We start from the raw sequence: 23,551 nt of genomic DNA, 5'->3' as shown, positions 1-23,551 counted from the left end.
GAAAGCACTTAATAACATGTGAGGTGGACACCTCATAAAGCTTACAATGTAGGGAAAGAGTCAATAAATGAACTTCATGTGGGAATTGCAGGAAGACTTCATTGGGACAGTGGCATTTAAACAGAAACCTGAAGAATGAATAGTTCATTGGGTAGAAAAGTGGGAAAGAAGGGGAAGGAAATAACAGGCAGTGGGAAAAACCCGTGAGAAAGCCCTGAACAATCATGTAAGCCAACGCTAAAGCAGTGAGGACGTAGAGGAAACAGCCGTCTGGAAGCCAAGGATTTCCTGACAAAGTGGTAACTGGAAGGAGCTTCAGTTCAGCCTGAGGGAGTCCCTGCAAACTTAAGACTTCATACTACTCTGGCCACTGTTAACTTCCCGGACAGAAAAACCACACCCACCAGGTCTTCTGCAGAGCCCTCTAACCCTCTTCTCTCAAACGGAGAAGAGGGCGGGCGGGGGTAGGGTTTGGCCTTGGGGTCAGAAGTGAGTAGTTTTCCGGCAGAGAAGGGAGATCAAGACGGTAGGTAGGAAGGCACAAAGGTGGGAAGCAACCCTATTTGCTCTGGCGGCTGAGATGTTTAGAGGGATGCCTCCAAGGCTGGCTGGGCGGGATGCAGAACCTAGTTTCAGGCTGAGCAATCTGGCCGGCTGCAGGACCTCAGTCAAATGGAGAATGGGCGCCCCCTGGGAGCAGTGTTCGGTAGTGGACGCTGGAGAACCAAGATGAAGTGGGCGGGGAGAGGAGGGGGTGCGGCTCAAGATAGGGGGAGACTGCCTGCCACAGTTTTCTTCTCACAGGAACTGACCCCTTTCGGCATGATGGATTCCTGGGATCCCAGAAAAGCTGGGCAGGAAGGGACCTCGAAAAAGGAACTACCAACACGTGCCCCGTGTCAGGCCCTGAGCTGGGCACTTTCGTGAACATTGTCCTAGTATACCTAACTCTACTTGGAGATAGGTCTCCTTATCCCCATTTTTCAGATAAGAAAACCGAGGTTTGGTGATTTCCCAAGGAAGGGCGGGGATTTTGTATGACTCCAGAGCCTTTTCCCTGGAGTCCTCAATACTTGGAAGATACCTATACCAGGAGGTTTGGGGGAACAAGCATCGGGTGTGAGGCATCCAAGCTCTCCAAGAGACAACAGCATGATGGTACTTTCGGCGAGAACCACGCCTCCCTTGTCGCGACAATACTGATTACTGTTGCTTTCCTTTACAAGCCTTACCATCAAATATGAAGTCCTTGCCATACGCGAGGACGGACATTATATATTACTTAGATCGCCCGACGTGTTTCTCCCTCACCTACATTGATCCCCACTGGTGACATAAATTCTCCCCCTCCACTAGCAAGACAAGGCGTGGGACTACATTTCCCGGCAGGTCGTTCAGAAAGAGGTGGTGGGGAAAGGAAGACGGAGACTCTCGCTTTCCGTAGGCTCGCAATTTGGCGTGTCCGCCGTGATGCACATTTCAACAGCCCACGTCCTTTCTCTGGAGAGCTAAGGAAGGGACTACGTCCCCCAGCAGGCACTGCCGCAGAGAGTGAGTGATAGGCAGCCATCATTACTGTAGTCAATTTTTCCCGTTTCCACAGGGAGCAGCCTTAGTGCGCGGACTACAAAACCCAGGTCGCCGTCTCCCCTTCCCTTCGGCCCGCATCTTTCTCGATTGTCCCCGCCCCTTTCCCCTTCCATTGTCTCGACCAAAGATAATGGAGCGGAGCTGGGAAGACTGCAACTCCCGTCAGGCTCTGCGCCACAGGGAGGGGGGATTTCGATATTACAGGCAGGCGAGGAGCCCAAGGTGGCAGAATGAGGCGACGGGGAGAGGCCAGGTAGCCTGCCATCTTTATGGTAGTCTCCTTATTCTCGCGGTTCCGCCATTCTTAAGGCACACTAGAGGACTAAAAAACTACTACTCCCATCGCACCTCCTAAGACCGACTGCTAGTCAGGTGTACGCCCCTCTTCCGCCATCTTGTTTGTAGTCCTCATTCCTTTTCACCTTTCCATTGTTCCTGACGAGTAGAAATGGCAGCGGGAAGGCAGCAGATGGACTGCGACTCCCGTCAGGTACCACACACGCGGAGGGTTGTGGACCGGAGGGCGTGTGAGTGCCTGGGAAGGAGGTCGGGTCGGGGGAGAAGGCCATCTTGTTTGTAGTCATCGTTCCCGCTCCTTCTCTATCCTCTGCAACGGGGAGCCTCGGGGCAACCGGACTATAACTCCCGGCATCCTCGGCTCCCGGCTTGGCACGCCCTCCGCCATCTTGTTTGTAGTCCCCGCTGGCCCCAGCGTCCCATTGTTCCCACGGTATCACCGGCGTCCGCAGGACTACGATTTCCGTCGTGCCCTGCGCGTGTTCGCCCTGGAAAGTGGAGGTGGTGGGGAAAGGAGGGGGCAGGGGGCGGGGTTCCTCTGGGAGAAGGAGGGAGTAAAGAGGAGGAGGAGGAGGAGGGAAGGAGGAGGGAGGGGTGGGGGAAGAGAGGAGGAAGGAGGAAGGAGCTCTGGAGGGATGAGAGAGGCGGCCAGGGCCCCGGGCCGAAGCAGCGCGGGGCTGGGGGACCAGGGGGGCTGAGGCACCCCAATTGCCCCCTCCCCCTTTCCCTGCCCCCTTCCATCCTTTCCTTCCACCTTCCAGCTTAAGGAAGGGGATTTATTCAAATTTTATTTAAACCCCTATCTCCGGAGGGTCGCGCGCTGGGGGGAGGGGGCGAGGGCGGGGGCGCGCGCAGGCTGGGGGGGCGGGGCCGAAGCAGCTTCCTTCACCCCCCTCCGCTCGCCCCGTAGCCCTAGGGCAGGGGGCCGCAGTCTAGGGGCGGGCCCAGGGGAGGGGGGCAGGTTACAGGGACCCCCCCCTCCCCGGGAACCGGCGGTGGGCGGGGCTTGAACCCCGGAAACGGTGGGGGGGCCCAGGCCTGGTCCTGGACCCCTGGGCAGTGGGAGCCGGGAAGGGGCCAGTTAAAGGGCCGGGGGCACTGTGGAGAGGTGGGGTGGGGGGAGGGGAGCTGTGACTCAGACCCCGGACTGAGTGGGGCCCGGGCAGAAGCTGAGCACCCTGCGCCCGAGGAGCCCCCGTTGGCCTGGGGGGGCTGAGGGACTGAGCCCCCCAGAGCAGGACCTCCCCCTGGAAGGGCCGCGCCGCAGCCCGTGGGAGGGCCTCGCCCCTGGCGCCCCCCATCTCCACTCGCCGCCGTCCCGGCCTCCGCCGGAGGGAGGGGCCGAGCGCCCTCGGGGGGCCGTGGACCCCGGCGTTCTGAGCGTTCCGCGCCCCGCGCCGCCCGGCCCCCCCGCCGCCGATGGCCGCCGACCCGCCGGGAGCTGCCGAGAAGGGAGAGATGGCTCCCGGGACACGTGTGAGGTGGGTTCATGCGGCTCCTCCTCACCCCCAGACCTGGGCAGCTCCCACTCCCATTCATCCTCAGCCCGGCCTCTCTCTGCCTTCCCCGCCCCCAGCCTCGCCCTCTCTTTGCTCCAAACTCCTCATCTCCAGCCCTCCTTCCTGTTACCTCTCAACCCTGGGGAACTGGCCTTCCTTCCTAGACCCTGCTTCCCCTTGCAGACCCCCATCCCTGCCTGCAGTCGCCGCCCTCCAGGCCCCTCCCCTGGAGCACTGGAGGGCCCCTTCCCCCCATGGATGGGTCTGGAAGTCCCTGGAAAGGGGGAAGCTGGGGTAAGACTCTGGCCACGAAGAGACCCTCCAGGCCTGCTGAGTCTGTATGGGATCTTGGAGGATCTGGTTTCCATGGGAAGGGGAGCCCAAGGGATTCTAGACAATTAGGAATGGAAAGCAGCCTGGGAAGCTTGGGGGTTGGGGGGGAAGACATGTAGGACTGAGCCCATCCTGAGTTCTGTGGAGATGTCAGGGTGGATTCTAGAATGCCAGGGAATCTGGGAAATTGCCCAGATTGACATGAGAGATCCAAGAGGAGGGTGTCTTGGGGCAGAGGGAGCTCTGTGGGGAGCAGAGGAGTTGAGATGTTGGACTGAGGAAGAGCTCTGAAGCAGCATTGGGGGGAGGGGTGTCTCAGAGCCCTGGGCAGCAGAGTGAATCTTTAGGGATGGGGGAGGGAAGCATCCCACTGGATGTGTTGACAATGTATAGGTTTTGGAGGAAGAGAGATTGGGTGGTAGTTGTGTGTGTGAGAGAGAGAAAGGAGGGAGGAAGAAAGGTCTGGAGCTTCTACCCAGGAATCTGTGGGTATTTTGGAGGTAAGTCTGGGAAATTTTAGGTTGGAGAATGCATGGGGTGTATTACATTTGGGTAAAAGAGGAAGAGTTGGGGCCTCTCTAAGGTAACTCCACAGAAAAGGAGCCCCTGGCTTTCCAGGGAGCTTTGGTGTGGGGATGTCAGTGCAGAGGCCCTAGTCCCTTCCTCATCTCTGGGCCAGGCAAGAGGACACTGAGGAAGTGTTAGAGGAAAGAGGAGTGAGGTCAGGAAGCCAGTTCTCAGACTCCCAGAGGAGCCAGGTGAGCTGCTTTGGAGAGAGAGGCCTTGAGTGGAGGGAGTGTTGTTCCCCCCCACCACCACCCCCCCACCTCCCCTGCAGGAGGGATGACCTCCTTGTCTCTCCCTGGGTAAGAGGGCAAGCTCTGGTTGCCTAGGAAAGAGGGGATCTGCGGGAGTTTCTCAGGCCAGGGCCTCAGTGGGCTCACCTGACCTGCCACCATTTACCCATAGCCCTCGGCGTTGCTGACGCCCCCAATGTCGTCGAGCAGCCGGGGGCCGGGGGCCGGAGCGCGCCGACGCCGAACCCGCTGCCGCCGCTGCCGGGCCTGTGTGCGAACTGAGTGCGGGGACTGCCACTTCTGCCGAGACATGAAGAAGTTCGGGGGGCCCGGGCGCATGAAGCAGTCGTGCCTGCTCCGGCAGTGCACTGCCGTGAGTTCTGACCCCACCTCATCAAACACCCTTGGGGCTTTGGGTACCCTTCCCCAGCTGGCCCAAGGGCCTTTCTGGGGGTGGCTTCCTGGCGTGTACTGTAGAATTGCTGTTTATTCATGAATTTTTTCACTATTTTGTTTAAATGTCCACCAGGCCCATTTTCGCTCCAAGCTGGGGGCAATGTTAGGGAACCTAGGAGAATCTAACCTAGTGCCTGCTTTCATGCTTTTCCCAGCTTCAGAAGCACAGACCCATAGAGAGCTCACCCTGTCTTGGTCTTGTACCCCTCCCTGGAGGGATTTGTGTACAGAGGCCCACTTCCAGAGCCAGCCTCGGTGAATAGGTCTTAGCCTTCTTTGGCCTCTTCCTCACCTGCCAGAGTGGTCTTGAAGTTGAGGCAGGCTTACCCTTTGCTTGACCTTGAACAAACACTTTGAACCTCAAGGTGTCTTTTCTGTGAAACGTTTTCTTTGCCAAGTGTAAAGATTAAACAGTGGCATGGTTGTGAGTGTTCCTGCTACTGGGCCCAGCACACAGTAGGTATCTGGAGAATGTGAGTTTTTTCCTTTAAGCTTCCTGGGGCTCCAGAATGTGGCCCTTCTCCAGCAACCTTAAGGAGCCAGCTGCATCCTGCGCCCCCTCCTGGAGGACCACCACCTCCTTTTCCTTCCAGCCACTTTTTGCTGCTTCTTTACCCCACAGCACTCCCTTCTCTCCTTTTGTACCCAAACCCTTGCCTCGCTTTCCTGTTTCTCCTTTCCTGACCTACTTTTTCCTTGGGCCTGTCTCCCGACCTTCAGCGTCCCTCAGATGACTACGTGTTAACCACTGCCCTTCCCAAAGTCAAGTTGTCTCAGGGCTGCTCTCTTTCTCATGGGACTTTTTAGTGTTCCCAGGAGTCTTGCCAAAACCTGGTTCATTGTAGGCTCCAGAGCAACCCTTGGGCTGCCCATTGAGCGAACTCAGAATCATCCCAAGCTGTTGCCACGTCCTCTGCAGCTCTCTCTCGGTAGTATTGTCATATTTCCCATGGTTTCTCTTCTTCGGCAAAGCCAGCTACAATTTTCAGGGTCACACACACAGACCCTGACTCCAGCTGCAACATTTCCAACAGCGATAACAACTATGTATCCGGTGCCTCTCATGCATTATCTCATTCTTCCAATAGTCCCACAGAAGAAAAATGCTTAGCACCATTTTACAGATGGAGAAACAAAGACATAGGGAGGTTAAGTCACTTGTTCAAGGTTACACTGCCAAAAAGGAACAAATTCGGGATTTGATCTCTTGGCTCGTGGGTTCTGAATTTCATCCAGCATTGGCCAGGCTCCCCAGACGGAAGGGTCTCTCCCCTGTTGCTTGCTTTCAGGGTCCCTAACACCCTCTCTTCCCCAACAGCCCGTGCTCCCACACACAGCTGTGTGCCTCTTATGTGGGGAGGCTGGGAAGGAGGACACAGTGGAGGGAGAGGAAGAGAAATTTGGTTTGAGCCTCATGGAGTGTACAATCTGCAATGAGATCGTCCACCCTGGCTGCCTGAAGGTGATGGCCCTGGGGGCCCTGGAGTCTGAAGGTGATGGCCCTGGGGAATGCTGCCTCTGGGTTTACTGGCACCCTACATCCACTCCCTGCCCTCTGCCTACAGATGGGGAAGGCTGAGGGTGTCATCAATGCGGAGATCCCTAACTGCTGGGAGTGCCCTCGATGCACCCAGGAAGGCCGGACCAGCAAGGTAAGGATAGGGGCTGGGCTGGGTGCTGGACTCTGGGTAGGCAGTGGGTCGGAGAGCTGGATAGAACCTCACCCTCAGCTTCCATCTCCCCAGGATTCAGGTGAGGGACCAGGCCGCCGCAGGGCTGACAACGGCGAGGAGGGCGCCAGCCTGGGGAGTGGATGGAAGCTGACGGAGGAGCCGCCGCTTCCACCACCCCCACCCAGGCGCAAGGGCCCCCTACCTGCTGGGCCCCCCCCAGAGGACGTGCCTGGGCCCCCCAAAAGAAAGGAGAGGGAGGCAGGGAATGAGCCCCCCACCCCAAGGAAAAAGGTGAGCCAGGGAGCATGCTCACTAGGTCTAGCACAAAGGATTCTGGGAGCAGTAGTCTTGTTCCTTGTTGGGGAGGGTGGGCCTGGGACGCTGTGCTCTGTGGGTTCCCCAAGGGGTTTTTGGGAGATGTAGTTCAGGAGGTATTGGGAGGAGGATGGAGCATGCTCAGTGGGGAAGAGAGGTACAGGTGAGGTGCAACTTGTACTGGGCAGGGAAGCTTTGGGAGCTCAGGGTGCTTCAGGTAGGAGGGAGAGAGCCTGCTCAATTTAGCTGCTAGAGAGGAAGAAGGAGGGGCTGGGAAGGGCCTGAGGGGGAAGAAAGAGAAGAGGAGAGCATGCTCAGTGAGCCAAGACACTGTTGGGGAGGTGAGCATGCTCAGAGTTCTTCCTGAGATGGGGGCTTCTGGGATTTGTAGTTTAAGAAGAGAGCATGGATCTTAGCTTTCTGGACAATGAGGGGCTAATGGGGTCTTTCCCTTTCCCCATATTTCCCTCTTACTCTGGTAGGTGAAAGGAGGCCGAGAGAGGCACCTGAAGAAGGTGGGTGGAGATGCCTGCCTCCTCCGAGGATCGGACCCAGGCGGCCCCGGCCTTCTGCCCCCCAGGGTTCTGAATCCAAGCCAGGCTTTCTCGTCCTGCCACCCTGGGCTCCCTCCCGAGAACTGGGAGGTGTGCCGGGGACCTCCTCCCTCCCCCTCCCACCTTTCCTTGCCCCACCCTCCACCCTGGAGACAGAGATCTGTCCCTTCCTGCTCACCTTGTCTGCCCCTGCCCCATTTGGCCACAATGGGCATCTGGACCCCTGGGAAGAGTGGAGGGGGAGAGGTGGGTTGGGGCCAGGCTTCAGAACTTTCCAAGAACCCTTGGGGTGTCATCTGATCCATTTGCATCATCTTTCCACGTCTTAAAGGGAAAAAGAACTGAGTTCAGATCCCTGCCCACTGACTCCCTGTGTGGTCTTGGCAACTTGTCAGCTGTTCTGAACCTTGGTTTCCTCATGTGTGAAGGAGATGATACTGCCTACCCTACCCACCTATCTCACAGAACTGTTTACATCTAATGAAAGTAAATGAGTTTTGTGAACTGTGAAATGTACCTAGGGTTGTGGAAAAGGAGGCCCAGAAAGGTTAAAAGACTTGCCCAGGGTCACACAGCAAGGCTGAACTTCAGGTGTCACTTTGCCCTGACACACAAATGCAAGGGTCTGCCTGATTGTGTTCAAATCCTGCTTTTGCCATTTGTCATTTTATAATCTGGGCTAGTCACTTAGTCTCTCAGAGCGTCCGTCTCCTCATGTCTAAGAAGAGTGGCCCAGGTTGCCATTCCATGCAAGCACTGTGAGAGTATGTTGAGTTAGCGTGAGATGCTCTGTCACTCTCACATCCTTGAACAGATACTTGGAATCATCTAGTCCAGCATTCTGTGTTGCAGGTGATGAGCCAGGGGTTTCCAAAGGCCACAGAGAGTTCGATAGCCAAGCCGATACACAAAACTACATCTCTAATTCTCCATATTTCACTGCGTTTGGAAACTCATAAGCTGTTGAAACCCATAGGGCTTTTAATTCTTTGAATTAATGCCTTCATGTGACAGATAAGGAGACCAAGGTCCAGAGGGACATGGTGTGGCTGAGGCTTCACATCGTTCGGGGGCATAGCCATGACTGGAACTCGGGACTGTCTCTTGGGCTGCTCATCCCCTGCTGACTCCTCAGGGGCAGGGAGGTGGGACAGTGCACCCCAGGCCCTAGAACAGCCTCCCCCTATCTCCTTGCAGAAACCAAAGCCGCCTTTGGCCTCTGCTGAGGGCCCGGCAGTGCCGTCCCCATCGCCACAGAGGGAGAAGCTAGAACGTTTCAAGCGCATGTGCCAGCTGCTGGAGCGGGTGCCTGACACCTCCTCGTCCTCCTCAGACTCGGATTCTGACTCCGACTCTTCAGGCACATCGCTGAGTGAGGATGAGGCCCCTGGCGAGGCCCGGAATGGGCGACGGCCAGCCCGGGGCAGCTCGGGCGAGAAGGAGAACCGCGGGGGGCGGCGGGCTGTGCGCCCTGGCAGTGGGGGGCCCCTCCTCAGCTGGCCCCTGGGCCCCGCCCCACCGCCCCGGCCCCCACAGCTGGAGAGGCACGTGGTACGGCCCCCACCTCGAAGCCCTGAGCCCGACACGCTGCCTTTGGCTGCTGGATCCGACCACCCCCTGCCCCGTGCCGCCTGGCTTCGTGTCTTCCAGCACCTCGGGCCCCGAGAGCTGTGCATTTGCATGCGAGTCTGCCGGACTTGGAGCCGCTGGTGAGTGACCTGGACAGGCCTGGGTTCTCACTTGCTGTGTGACCTGCAACAGCAGGTTGTGATCTCTTTGGCTCCTGGTCTGTAATCTGTGCACATTTTAGTCTGATACTTTTGTATTTGCTGTATGCAGGCTGCTTTCCATTTGTGAGCTCGTTGAACTCTCATAACAACTTTGTGAGGTGGGTACTATTATTCCCTTTTATAGATGAAGCTGAGGTCAAGGTCATGGAGGGGACGTAGTAGAGCTAGGAATTTGAACCCAGGCCCTGTGGCTCCAGAATCTTTTAATAACTGTCATTTACGAATGTTCAGTATGTGCCAAGCATAGTGCTGACTGCTGGACATGCGTCACCTGACTTGTTTTTCACGCAGTCTTTTTTCTGAGGACAGTCTCATTATAGGTCCTATTTACAAAGAAGAAAGGTCTTTGCTGAGGTGGCCCCTGCCCTCTCAGAGGCAGCCATTCTTGAGGCCCCTGACTCCCTTGGTAATTTCTTTCTGCCCCGTAGCCACCACCAGCTCCCTTTGCCTATCCTCCCCTCATCTCCCCACTGCTTTCTCAACCTTGTTTGTTCAGAAATGTCGGTCATCCTCCCAAGCCCCTGGTCTTCCTCTTTGATCCTGCCCCTGACAAAATCCTCCCCCAACCCCATCAAACTCCCACCGTACTCTGTTCCCTCTACAGAGCACATAGAGGTCTTTTGCCTGCTGATCAGTTTTCACTCAATGATTGATTTTCATGTTCATGTCCCTTGTTGGCATGGTACTTTGTCTGTTTTATCTGTATGTCCCCACCATGGGACAAGGGCAGTGTAGGTGCCCGAGAAAGAATTCATTAAATGAGAACATTCAGGCTCTTTCCCAGGCACTTACTGTAGACCAGGCATTGTTTTGGGCACTTGGCAAATTGTTGGCTGACTTGTTCCTCGTAATAGCAGCCCTGTGAAGGAATGAGGGACACCTGAAGTCACAGCGCAAGTTCGTGGCTGAACTCAAACTTTAGTCCTTTTCCTTTAGACTCTGGGGCATTAGCTCATGCCTCTGGTCCCTGTGGAGGCTGTAGAACTAAGAAGATGGGAGTACAGGCTCTGGAAGCAAATTGCCTATGGTTGCATCGTATTCTTTCTCTGATAAGCTGATGCTGCTGGGCTTAATTTAGAAGTTAAGTTTCTTAACTTCTCTGTGCCAGTTTTTTCTTCCATCTGTGAAGCCAGGAGAACCAAAGCATTTACTTCGTAGTGTCTTTGTAAGCTAATATACTTAAAGAATTGAGGATGCTACCTAGGAAATAGAAACTACTCCATGCCTTAACTGTAATCGTTATTATTCACTCAGTTGCAAATATTGCTGGAAGCACAGACTTTATATCCTCAGAACACAGGTCTGTGCCCTTGAAGAGTTCCCAGTCAACCCGCAACATAGAAGCAAATAGAGCAATTACTGGGGATCATCACCCCAGCTTGTGTAGTGATTCAGGAAATGTTTGCTGAGGTCTCTTCAAAGCCAACTCTGTGCTGGGCACGTGGGATCCAGAATTGAAGAGGACTTGATTTCTGCCTCAAGGAGAGACTTGCGACCGGAAGTGGACAAAGCAGAGAGGCTGGACTGCACAGTGATTTCTAGCTGGGGTCCTGGAGTCTGGCCTTCGTGGGTGTCATCCACTGGGACTTCCGCACTTCCTGGATGTATGGCCAGGGGTGGATAGCGATACATTTCATGGCCTGTTTTCTCATCTTTAGTCTAGGGTTCATACTCTTACCTTGTGGGGATTAAATGAAGTGGTCCTTGCAAAGCACTTAGCACACTACCTGAAAGGCACTAAACACTATATAAAATGGTGGCTTTTGATAAGGTCGAAGGTAGGGCGGAGCAGAGGTTCAGTGGGACCAGTCAGGAGGCTCGGTCAGGCCCGGGCACAGAAGTAGGGGCAGGAGGGGTAGAGAGGAGGGACTTGGAAGACGGCTGTGCTCACCACTATACCACCAATGCTGGCAAGAGAGGAGGCACTTGGGCTGAGAACTTTTTAAGAAGCAGAATGGCTTGCACTCAGTGACTAAATGGCTATGAGAGCAGCAGAGTGACTCTTAGCTGAGTTTCTGGCCCACAAGTTTCTGGGTGGGCAACAGTGCCGTTCCCTAAGCTCAGGAATACCAGAGGAGGAGCAGGTTCCAAGGAAAGCAAAGTGCTCAGCTCTGACATAATTTGGCCCAAAACTTCTGTGGTTCAGTCAGGAGCTAGCAAGACAGCAGATGGATGTACAGGTCTGATGTTTGAGAGAAAGATCCAAGTTTGGAAGTTTTCATCCTATAGGTGGCAGCTTCCAGAAAGAGGACAGAAGACGGAATGTTAGTATTTGTGAATTAGACAAAGAGCAGCCAGAGACATGGAGGAGATGGTGGTGGTATCCTGAAGAAGAGAGATTGAGGAAGGAGTAAATGATAAAGTGTAGGGTGTTGGCGAGAGGTGGTAAGAGACCAAGAACCAGGAATGGCAATTGGATTTGCTATGAGAGGCCTTGGTATCCTTGGCTGTGCTACAAAGAGTTAGGGGGACCAAAGCCAGGTCGCATGGAATCAAAGATGTCAGCTCCAAGGGAAGCAATTGGATTTGCTATGAGAGGCCTTGGTATCCTTGGCTGTGCTACAAAGAGTTAGGGGGACCAAAGCCAGGTCGCATGGAATCAAAGATGTCAGCTCCAAGGGAAGGACTTAATCTGTTTGCTTCTGTGTCCCTAGTTTCTAAGATGGTATCTGGCATACAGTAGGTTCTAAGACAGTACTTGTTTTTTTGTTTTTTTTTTTAATGTTTATTTTTGAGAGAGACAGAGCGTGAGTGGGGGAGGGACAGAGAGAGAGGGAGACACAGAATCCAAAGCAGGCTCCAGGCTCTGAGCTGAGAGCCCGATGCGGGGCTCAAACCTGTGAACCGCAAGATCATGACCTGAGCTGAAATCAAGAGTAGCATGCTTAAACGACTCGGCTACCCAGGCGCCCCTAAGATAGTACTTGTTGAATGGGTGAATGAATGAATGGAAGTGAGGAAATCAGGATGGTGTGTGGAAAGAGGTAGTGAGGGTGGAGCTAGAGAGGAATTTGTAGGTGGGAGAGCAGGAAGTTGTAGGCTTTCCTGTCTGGTGGCTTTTATCTTTTGGCACTGGGAGGCGAAGTCAGTGTACCAAGAGCGAGGGGAGGGGGCAGCCAGAGGAAGTATGGTGGAGTTGTTGAGTCACAGGGAAGAGGGTTGGAACTTTGGAGGACATGGGCAGAGAGGGTGGCAAGGAAGGGACTAGAACACAGGGTCAGGACCAGTTGGGGGCTGGGAATAAAGGCCTGGAGATGGGTGGGTAGGAGGACAGCGGTGGCATCAGGGAGTCCAGATTGCTGAGAGGGAAGAACCAGTTTGGGCTGGTAAATCTGCATCCCCAAAGGGCCTCTGCAAGACAGAGGTTTAGAACTAGATTTCAGATTTGGGAGGTGGGCTTAATGGGGTGCTGACTCAGTCAGGGTGGCCGGGGTCTAGGAAGAAGTGAACGGGTTAGGGAACTCACACATCAAGCCCTGACACCCCTAGATGAGCGCATGTGGTGCCTCTTAAGAGTTCTTCTTGCCTCTCACCTTAGGCGTCCTTCCCCAGCTTAGAAAGAACATATCCATGGCTCCCTGCTGCCCTCACAACAGACTCCCACAATTCTGTTGGACGTTTGGACATGTACAGTACCTCACTGACGACACGAAGTATTTCCCACACTTCTCCCGTACGGTCTGCCTTCATCTTTGCAGCAAACCTTTGAAGTACCGCCTTTACTCTCTTATGGTTTGGAGAATGGAGGCCCAGAGAGGGTGACTCAAAGCATGGAGCTGGCAGAGCTGGGATTCAAATTCCTATCGAGCTCACACACTTTACCTCTAGGCTCTCGTGGGCATGACAGTCCAGCCTGGCATTCCAGCCCGCCTTGACACGGTGGGCCTCCCCTGGGCCTCCTCTGAGGTCTTCCCCCGGCCTCTAAACCAGTCACAGCTCAGGCTCTCAATCCAGACCAGCTTGGTTTAAAGCCTGGCTTTGCTGCCACTTGGTAACTCTGGGATCTTGAACAAGTTTCTTAATCTCTTTGCCTTAACTCTTAAAAAGGAGATGATAATAACAATATTTACCTCCTAGGGCTGTTGTTGTGAGGTTAAATGCCTTATCTATAGACAAGTACCTGGCACATAGTAAACTCTCAGTAAACACTAGTTGTTAGTACCATAGGCATCATCCTCACCTTCCTCATTATGGTGAGCTGATGAATTGCCCTTTGTTCCTGCTGCCTGAGTTTCTCAGAGTGCTCTGTTTTCTCTCTGTGTCCTAGGCCTGGACACTGGTTCTTCCCCATCTGGAACATAACACCCACTTTCCTCCCCTCACTAGAATAACTGCTGTCTTCTTAAAGTCTCAAATCAGGCTGTCTCCCTGGGAGGCTCCTTGTCCAGTCCTCTCATTGACCCTTATTATATCCTTTGCTGCTTCAGTTACCATGGACTGGCCGTGTTTCCCCATTTTCTGATAGCCCAGTGGAGGCTGGGCGCTTAGGATCAGTAGGGCAATCGGTGATTGTTGGCTGCCGTTCTTAGGTTTAAACCCAGTGTCCTGGTCATTCAAGAGTAAAGGAACCAGTTAGTTCAATCCCGGAAAAGTCCTGGGAGACTTCCTGGGAGAGGAGGCACTGGAGCTGTGTGTTGAAAGCTCTGGGTTGGTTGGCATTTCTGGCAGAAGCACAACATGTACCAATCTATGTTGGCTCCAGGCAGCATTGTATGTCAATAGGCAGGCAGGTCGTTTGGCCTGGCTGTCGTGAAGTGGGATACAGAAACAACTGGGGGGCCCATGTGTGCCTTCAGGGAGAAGGGTTCCCTTCTAGCTGTGGAAGATCCAGGAGGGCTTCAAGATGATAGTGGCAGTTGAGCTGAGATTCAAGACTGGGTTGGAGTGGGCAGGATTTCACTGAGTAGAAAAAGAAAAAGGGCAGGACCTAGGGGCAGAAGCTGCGTTGAGGATAGGTTGGGTTTTTTCCTTTTCTGTTTTATAATCGGAGAGATTTGCAAATGTTTATTGGTTGAGTGGAAGGAACCAGGAGAAGTAGAGGCTAGAATGCCAGAAGAGGGGGGGAAGTGGTAGGAAGCAGCAGGCGGGAGTGGAGTTGTTTGGATTGAAGCCTTCAGTGTCTGTGCCCCCAGTATTCCCTAAAATGTCATACAGGGCGCTGGCAGTTTCAAGTGGCACAAAAGCATGGCTTAATCCTTTTGTTAGTTTTGAAAAGGAAGTCTCTCCATTGGGTGCTATTGTGTCTTTAACACTTCTCAATACTTACCTCCCTGTTTAACAAAAATAGTCTTCAGGTGGTAGCCTAAAGCCACAGCAACACCTGCCTAGAACTTAATAGCCCTGGTCTGTTTTTATTGTACATGTTTCTAAGGTTAACATGTGTATATGAAATGCACCTTTAAGTGCGAAGTGGGGATCAATTTAAAGATAAATCCATGTTCTGCACAGAAGGGGATAGCAAATAACCGGAACTGGGAACCACTGCCCCAGCTCAGGGCTTCTTGCAGGGAAAGCCCTTCAGTATGAGGGGTGGGAGGCAGGGAAGACACAGCCTCCTGGGCCCTTCCCACGCCTGCTGCTTCTGACACAGTCCATCTAGCCCAGTGAGAATTTCCTGACATGCCTCTGAAAACTGGAAGAGAGTTTTCTAACTAAGTCTCAAGGAACTTTAGTGTGCCACAAAGTGTTTATAGGTGACCTGGGGAGAACACCGGAAGGTTTCCTGGTAAAATAAGTTTGGGAAGCCCTTCTCTGGTTTTGCTGCACGTTGGACTAGTCAAGGCTCTCAGAAATGCTGGGATCAGGAATTCAAATTCAAATCAGGATTTGAAACTGAATCCTGGGCCCTACCAGGCCTTCCATAAACACTGATTAAGTGAATAAATGAAAAGCTGAGATGAAATATGTTGTGGGGGAGGGCCCGGTGGAAGCTTCAGGGAATTCACACTGGCTTTGCACCGTTCCTTCATTCAACAAATGTGCAACAGATCACCTGGGTGCACCTGGCACAGTGCTGGGTACTGGCCCTACCAAAGGAGAAAAGCCAGACCTGCCCTTGTAGAGCCTCCATTCTAGTTGAAGAGACCCAATGATCAAAGAGAACAGGGTTGTAGGTCAAGCCTCAGGCAGTTGGCCATCAGAATGGGGCAGATGTGGCTCAAAGGCAGAGATTAATAAAGGATATGGGAAATTCCCATGAGTCATCATAACTTAGGGAGAACTCAAGAAGTCCAAGGTGGGGTGGGGGTGGGGGTGGGTAGGGGCTGCTGACAGATCCCTATGGTGTTACATTAAATACACCATGTAGGGTGTTTGTGTCTTTGCTAAAATGCTTTATAAGCTGTAATGCCTAAAAACATACAGAAGCCCTGTGGGGCTGACTGAGTCTGGATCATTATCCTCATTTTATAAAAGGAGCATCTGAGGCTCAGGGAGAGGAATGGACTTGCTTGGGGTCTCACATCCAGTAGGTGATGAAATAGAACCCCAAACCCAGTGCTCTTGTCCTGAGGAGGGGAGCTTCCTGCCACCCCCTGCTGTCTTTGTGGGCCAGCCAGGAGAGAGCTGTCTGTGGTGGACCCTTAGGTAGGGAGTTTTGTGGGCTCCCTGAGAGCTGAGAGCTCTGTCTCCCTCTTGTGGCTGATAGGTGCTATGACAAGCGTCTGTGGCCTCGAATGGACCTGAGCCGGCGAAAGTCACTGACCCCGCCCATGCTCAGTGGTGTGGTTCGTCGCCAGCCCCGAGCCCTGGACCTCAGCTGGACAGGTGTCTCCAAGAAGCAGCTCATGTGGCTTCTGAACCGACTGCAAGGTAGGGTTGGATGGCAAGGTAGGACAGAGTGAAGAGGGAGACGGTCCTGGGATGGAGCATCAGCTTCCTGACCTTCCCTCCAACCCCCCAGGCCTGCAGGAGCTGGTGCTCTCTGGCTGCTCCTGGCTCTCCGTCTCTGCCCTGGGCTCAGCCCCACTGCCGGCCCTGCGGCTCCTGGACCTTCGCTGGATTGAGGATGTTAAAGACTCCCAGCTGCGTGAGCTGCTGCTGCCTCCACCAGACACCAAACCAGGTGTGGCCCCTGTTGGCTCATTTGCAGAATGGGTTGGGCAAGGGGAGGGAGTGGGTATGAGGCCTCCAAGGTCTCTTCCAACTCAAGCTGGATGTTAAAAGATTTGAAGAAAGGACAAGCACAAGTTTGATTAGAAGGCCTTACTTGGCCATTGTTCATCTGCTGTGCGTTCCACTGTGTGATAGGAGCTGTAAGGGAACAGGGATGAAGAGGAAGTAGCCCCTGCCCTCTAGAGGGGAGATGGTTATGTGATGAAACACGGTATAAAACAGGAGGATGATGTAAGAATTCTGGAAGAAGCCAGGGGCATGGCTGATGGCAGATATGAGTGAAGTCACTGGGTGTGGTGGGCACTATTGGAGAGCCTCCAAAGGGAGCAGCGGCAATTGCCAGGGAAGAATGCAGGCCCAAAGAGCCAGAGATGGATTTTTCTATGAGATATCCATGATTTTATTTTATTTTTTAAATGTCTGTTTATTTGGGGGGGAGGACAGAGAGAGAGGGAGAATCCCAAGCAGGCTGTTAGCAGGGAGCCTGACTTGGGGCTTGAACCCACAAACCGTGATATCATGACCTGATATCATGATGACCTGAACTGAAATCAAGAGTTGGGCACTTAACTGATTGAGCCATCCAGGTGCCCTGAAATATCCTTGATTTTAAATGATGGCAGTTAATTTAACATTCTTTTGCTTATTTTATATATTTTTAAATGTTTATTTTTGAGAGAGAGAGAGAGTGTGTGTGTGTGAGCAGGGGAGGGGCAGAGGGGAACAGAGGATCTGAAGCGGGTTGTGTGCTGACAGCCGTCGGCCCAATGCAGGGCTCAAACTCACAAACTCTGAGATCATGAGCTGAGGTGAAGTCCGATGCTCAGTCAACTGAGCCACCTAAAAGAATGTCCCTAACATTCTTTTAAAATTCATGTGTGGACCAGTAAATATATGGCTGAGCAGTAGATTTGGCCCTTATGCCCCCTTGCCCTGTAATAAAAGGATAAGGGTTTTCCTGAGAGGATGGAGCAGAAAGAGGGAGCCAAATGACTTGGAAGGTTGCATAGGGCTGGTGGTATCATGTCCTGAGTCAGGCCAGGTACCTGTCAGGTAAAGTCAGCTTTTGTTATTGAACACATACTCTGGCCCTGGCCCTGTGTAGGGCCCTGGAGATCTCAAACTGAGTTGGTCCCATTCCCTACGCTGGTGGAACCCTAGTAATGCAGAAGAGAGAGAATCAGAAATGGAAAGTTATGGTGTGATAATGGTAGTGGCTATGGTCAGGGCAGGGGTGGGGAGCAGTGAGAGAATTCCTCCCTGAGTTGGTGCTATTTGAACTGGGTCCTGAAAGGGACAGGGTTGTCCCAGGGAGTGTGCAGCAGGAATAAACAGTTTCTTAGGGCATGAGGCCCATACTGACAGAGGGGGGTGCTGGGAGCTGAGGCTGGTCAGATGAACAGAGGCTGGTCACAACAGAGGTGTGGGTTAGGAGCACTGAGGCCCGGAGCTTCCTTGTCTAGCCAGGAGATGTGATGCTAACAACAGCTTCTCTGGCCCCCGCTAGTCTGTTCTCCACACTGATGCCAGGGGAACCATCCAGAAGGGCAAATCTGTCCATGTCTGCCATGTGCTCTAAATTATTTCTCATAGCCCCTTGGTGCTCTCTGGATAAAGACTAATACTTTGTCGCTAAGGCATGGCATGGTCTGGCTCCCACTGACACAATACTATCCCTGCATTTCAGCCCCTCCAGCCCCAGAACCTTTGCCCAGTCTTCTTTGTCTAGAATGCTGTATCCTCCTTTGTCTAATTAAGACCTAGTCATCCTTCAGGCTTCAGCATAAGTGCCACTTCCTCCTGGAAGCCCTCCAAGATCTGCACCACCCCCCACCCCGCCCTGCACTGTGCACTAAGATCAGAGTTCCTTTAGAGCTTTGAGAGCAGAGGGGCCCTGGGTGGCTCAGTTGGTTGGGCATCTGACTTTGGCTCAGGTCATGTTTTCATGGCTTGTGAGTTTGAGCCCCGCATCAGGCTCTTGCTGACAACTCAGAGCCTGAGCCTGCTTTGGATTCTGTGTCTCCCTCCCTTCCCCCACGCACGCGCGCTCTCTCTCTCTCTCTCTCAAAAATAAATAAACATTAAAAAAAAAAAATTTAGAGCTTTGAGAGCATCCACTCCCAGCTATCACTACATAGTTGTGAAGTGATTTGATGAAAACCCATTTCTTCTCTTAAGCTCCAGGAGGGCAGGGGCTGTGCTCACTCTAGCCCTTTGCTTTCACAGCTCACTTTTCAGCACCTTTCTCCCCACCCCATTCCCCTTCAAAGCAGTCTTGGAAGGGGGTAGACAAACATCTAGAAGTCTCTTACTATCTGGACAAGCCACCAGAGGCCCAGAGGGACTGAGTGACTACTGCAAGGCACACAGGCAGAGCTAGCCCAGAGAACTTCCCTGTTGCCCACTCTTACCAGCATTAGACTGAATCAGGAAAGTGGGGGTGAGGGTGGGCATTGGGAACTGTTTAGTCCATGAAGTGAGAAAGTGCTGTTTGGCTGGCACACTGACCCCAGCTCCTCCTGCCTGAACTACCTGAGGAGCTTCCAAGGATGAACCTTCCAGGTCCTTAAGACCTGTTACACCCACCTTTCTTTCTTTCTTTTTTTTTTTTATAAATTTTTTCTTTTTGACATTTATTTATTATTGAGAGACAGAGAGACACAGAGCATGAGCAGGGAAGGGGCAGAGAGAGGGGGAGACACAGAATCCAAAGCAGGCTCCAGGCTCTGAGCTGTCAGCACAGAGCCCGACGCAGGGCTCGAACTCACAAACTGCGAGATCATGACCTGAGCTGAAGTCGGACGCTTAACCGACTAAGCCACCCAGGCGCCTCTACACCCACCTTTCTTATCTTGGCTCCCTGGCTCTGTGCAGCATTCCTGAAGCAAAATTTCAAGTTCTTCTATTTCCTTGCTTTCATCCCGCTGTTCTCTGCCTGGCGTGTTCTTCTCTCACTTCTCTGCATGTTTAAATCCTTGAAAGCCCAGCTGAAATGCTGCCACCTCAGTGAAATCCTTGTAGATGCCTACTTCCCCTGCCCAAGCCAGGAGTGACCTCTCTTTCCTCTGCTTCCTTCTTTTTTTTTTTTTTTTAATTTTTTTTTTTCAACGTTTATTTATTTTTGGGACAGAGAGAGACAGAGCATGAACGGGGGAGGGGCAGAGAGAGAGGGAGACACAGAATCGGAAACAGGCTCCAGGCTCTGAGCCGTCAGCCCAGAGCCTGACGCGGGGCTCGAACTCCCGGACCGCGAGATCGTGACCTGGCTGAAGTCGGACGCTTAACCGACTGCGCCACCCAGGCGCCCCACCTCTCCTCTGTTTCCTTCTGATGGCTTTCAGCTGTGGCCCGAGATTGAAGGCATCTGTAGGTGTATCCCCTTTCTAGGCTCTCTACTCCTTAAAGGAAAAAACGAGGTAGAATCCAGTTTGCCAAGTCAAGTGTCCACAAAGGTGGCCTGGCAGATAACAGAAGGGTTGGGCTTGGTGAATGACTTTAGGGAATAGCATCTTGCAACCCAGCTCCCAGCTAATCATTTTCAGGTGAAAAAGATAGCCCAGTGGTGCCAGATCTTATAATTTTTGAAGGAAAAGCTCTACCTAAATTTCTTTATGGAAATGTCCTTTTTGTAGCATTAGTCATTAATTTAAGAAAATTTTTAGCACTGGGGCACCTGGGTGGCTCAGTCGTTTAAGCATCCTACTCTTGATTTCAGCTTAGGTCATGATCTCGCAGTTTGTGGGTTCAAACCCTGCATTGGGCTCTGTGCTGACCATGCAGAGCCTGCTTGGGATTCTCTCTCCCCCTCTCTTTGCCCCTCCCCTGCTCTTGCTCTCTCAAAATAAATAAACTTAAAAGAAAAAGAAAGAGGAAAATTTTTAGCACTGTGCAGACTCCATAAAACACTTGTGAAGGCTAGTTTCATAAGTTTGCGACATCTGATTTAGTTTATCTGTGGGCTAGGCCGGTGCCTGGGAGGCAGATAGTGTTGTGGTATGTGGTCTGTTGTCCTACTCTGTTACTTCAGAGTCATGTGACTTCCGACAGATTGCTTAATGATTTTAACCTCAAAGTTCTCATCTGTAAGCAGGAGTGATAGTTACAGTCTCCCACAGCTGTGGTTCTTACAGTGCAGTCCAGACCAGCAACATCAACACTACTAGAAAACTTGTTAGAAAAATAAACTCTAGGGGTGCCTGGGTGGCTCAGTCGGTTAAGTGTCTGACTTCGGCTCAGGTGGTGATCTCACTGTTCATGAGTTTCAGCCCCGCATCAGGCTCTCTGCTGTCAGCACAGAGCCCACTTCAGATCCTCTGTCCCCTTCTCTCTCTGCCCCTCCTCCACTCACGCTCTCTCTCAAAAATAAAAACATTTAATAATAATAATAAAATAGAAACTCTGAGGCCCTACTATCTAAATTCTGGTGGCAGGGCCAGCAACCATTCTAGGCAGCCCTCCAGGGGACGCAGAAGAGTCGCTGGCCTTGGGGCAGGCTGCCACTTAGCCCACCTTAGCTGGTGCCTGGCCCACACTGAGTGCTCAATTAATGATGGCTAGTGTACCCTAGGCACTTAGTTTAAAAAGCAAAAAAGGGGCACCTGGGTGGCTCAGTCGGTTGAGCGTCCGACTTCGGCTCAGGTCACGATCTCGCGGTCCGTGAGTTCGAGCCCCGCGTCGGGCTCTGGGCTGATGGCTCAGAGCCTGGAGCCTGCTTCCGATCCTGTGTCTCCCTCTCTCTCTGCCCCTCCCGCGTTCATGCTCTGTCTCTCTCTGTCTCAAAAATAAATAAAAAACGTTAAAAAATAAATAAATAAATAAAATTTTAAAAAAGCAAAAAAAAGTAATGCAGGAATGTGGTAGATACAATAAAAGAAAAGCAGGCCACATGCTTTGGGTGTAGAGATGAGGGGCATGAGTTCTTCTACCCTGGAGATGAAGAAGAGGCCTCTAAGCTCAGACCTAAAAGCCTGGGACACCAGCCAGGCATAGGATTGAACTTCGGTGTTCACAGGCAGAGTCTCAGAGCAGGGTCACCTATGGAATTTGGCCCAGGTGTTTGGGAGCACAGGCGTGGAGTTAGGAACTGAGACAGGGATGAGACCTAATAGGAACTGGAATGTTGTAACCAAGGAGGTGCCTTCAGGGTTTTTGGTAGAGGAGCCTGTATTTGAGAACAGCTCTCTTTGGATGCGAGGAAGGAGAGGAGAGACTGGACTGGGTGAGGAGGCTGTGGCAGGAGTTCAGGCAGGAGTGGTGTTACCCCAGAGGGGTGTCTGGGGAATGGAGAAAAAGGGATTCAGCTGATGATGTTACTAATGGAAGGAGAGGGAAGTAGGAGGGGAGCCTGGGATGGCAGTTCCATTGGGGATGGCATTTGTTGGATGAGTGAATATATATTGAGCACCTATGTCCCAATTGTTAGGGATAGAGCAAGAACAAGACACAAATTCTTGCCTTGGTGGAACTTACATTCTAGTGGGAGGAGAGAAAAAAAGATGTCACATGTTAGAAAAGGGGAAAAAATAATGCAGGGAAAGGGGAGGAGTATGTGGAATGTTACCGAGTCAAATGGAGTAATCATGGAGGGTCTCACTAGGGAGGTGATGTGAGCAGTGAACAGATTAGATGAGGTCAGGTTGTGTGGGTGTTTGGGAGAAGAGCAGGTGGTGCAGGTGGAGGCTCTCTTATCTCGGAAGCAGTTTACGGATCCGTGAGGAATAGGTGTAGAGACACAGGTAGGCTAGATGCCTAGGTTTGGGCACAGGAGCGGCCAGGAGTGCTGATCTCTCACCTGCCTGCCCAGGGCAAACAGAGAGCCGTGGGCGGCTGCAGGGGGTAGCAGAGCTGCGCCTGGCGGGCCTGGAGCTGACAGATGCCTCCCTGCGGCTCCTCCTGCGCCACGCACCCCAGCTGAGCGCCCTGGACCTGAGCCACTGCGCCCACGTCGGAGATCCCAGTGTCCACCTACTCACAGCCCCCACTTCCCCACTCCGGGAGACCCTGGTGCACCTCAATCTTGCTGGTAAGCAATCTGTCTGTCCATCCTGCTAGTGTGTTTGTCCCCGAGACCGGTGGCCACCCTCTACTCACCTTCCTAGTCTCAGTTACCTCTACCCCACCCCTAGGTTGCCACCGCCTCACGGACCACTGCCTCCCGCTGTTCCGCCGCTGCCCGCGCCTCCGCCGCCTAGACCTGCGCTCCTGCCGCCAGCTCTCACCTGAAGCTTGTGCCCGGCTGGCAGCCGCTGGGCCCCCTGGCCCCTTCCGCTGCCCAGAGGAGAAGCTACTTCTCAAGGACAGCTAGTTGGGTGCCCCCCCCACCCTACCCCAGGACTCATCAGGAGCCTGGACCTCGGGCCTTCATTTTATCCCTGCCAGGAGGCCAGGTTACCCACCTCATGACTTGGGATTCCTGCCCAGGGACTCGAGCCAGCCTCCCCCCCCTTTCTGCCCCCTGCACTGATATCTCTGGGGGTCTCTCCTTCCCATCCCCTCTCCCTTCCACCTGCTTCATTGTCCATCCCCTGGGGGGAGTGGGTCAGAGGTACTGGGGGTTGCTGAGCCAAAGGGATGGTGGGAGGGGGGTAAGGTGCAAGTTTGAGGGAGGGAAATCGGGGAAAGGGTATCTGCACACAGGATACTGGGAGCCAGGGGGCTGGGGGAGGTGGAGGATGGGCTGGGGGAGGGGGGACAGAAAGCAGACCACCAAGGGTTCAGGGAACAAAGACCAGATACTTGGAGTTGGGGGGTGGGGGGGGCCAAAAAGGGAAACCAGAGGAGTAATTGGGGATCCACATGTCAGAGGTGGGGGGGAATCGGGGAAACAGGGGAAAGCCAGGGCTGAGCGAGGGGTGGGGGCAAAGAGCAGGTGTGGGGGCAGTAGTACCCCCTCAGGGGGTCACACCCCTCTCCTAACTCCCTCCCCAGATTTCAGTTCCTTCCCCCACAAGCCCTGACTCCTTGAACGTCACTGACAATGGCAGCTATTGCGAGGAGTGGGGGCCCGCGGGGTTCAGCGCGGCCCAGGGGAGTGGTGAGGGGTACCCCAGCCCCCTGCCTGCCTCCCCACACAATACTTGAACATTCATCTGTACTGAAGTGTTACTTGAACCGGGGGAACCTCGGACCTGGGGG

The 23,551-nt window shown here is 53.3% G+C and overlaps 1 protein-coding gene across 5 annotated transcripts; it reads left to right on the top strand.

Moving 5' to 3' along the window:
- Positions 1-2,756: 2,756 nt before the first annotated feature.
- Positions 2,757-23,025, top strand: FBXL19 (F-box and leucine rich repeat protein 19). 5 transcript variants are annotated; one of them, XM_047838439.1, is made up of 11 exons: positions 2,757-3,368; positions 4,689-4,889; positions 6,291-6,434; positions 6,538-6,624; positions 6,718-6,936; positions 7,443-7,475; positions 8,712-9,223; positions 15,951-16,114; positions 16,206-16,367; positions 22,221-22,439; positions 22,543-23,025. In XM_047838439.1, the coding sequence occupies exons 2-11, from the start codon at positions 4,713-4,715 to the stop codon at positions 22,719-22,721; spliced, it is 1,896 nt and encodes a 631-aa protein (XP_047694395.1). In that variant the 5' UTR covers positions 2,757-3,368; positions 4,689-4,712; the 3' UTR covers positions 22,722-23,025. The 5 variants fall into 5 exon arrangements, with proteins under 5 accessions (XP_047694395.1, XP_047694394.1, XP_047694397.1 ...); XM_047838438.1 differs by having other exon boundaries at positions 7,443-7,604; XM_047838441.1 differs by lacking the exons at positions 2,757-3,368; positions 4,689-4,889 and having other exon boundaries at positions 6,295-6,434; positions 6,718-6,724; positions 22,543-23,022.
- Positions 23,026-23,551: the final 526 nt, after the last annotated feature.

This window comes from Prionailurus viverrinus, chromosome E3 (assembly GCF_022837055.1).
Source record: "Prionailurus viverrinus isolate Anna chromosome E3, UM_Priviv_1.0, whole genome shotgun sequence".
Taxonomy (NCBI): domain Eukaryota; kingdom Metazoa; phylum Chordata; class Mammalia; order Carnivora; family Felidae; genus Prionailurus; species Prionailurus viverrinus.
The sequence above is the reverse complement of the archived record's forward strand: the minus strand, read 5'-3'. Positions and strand labels throughout refer to the sequence as shown.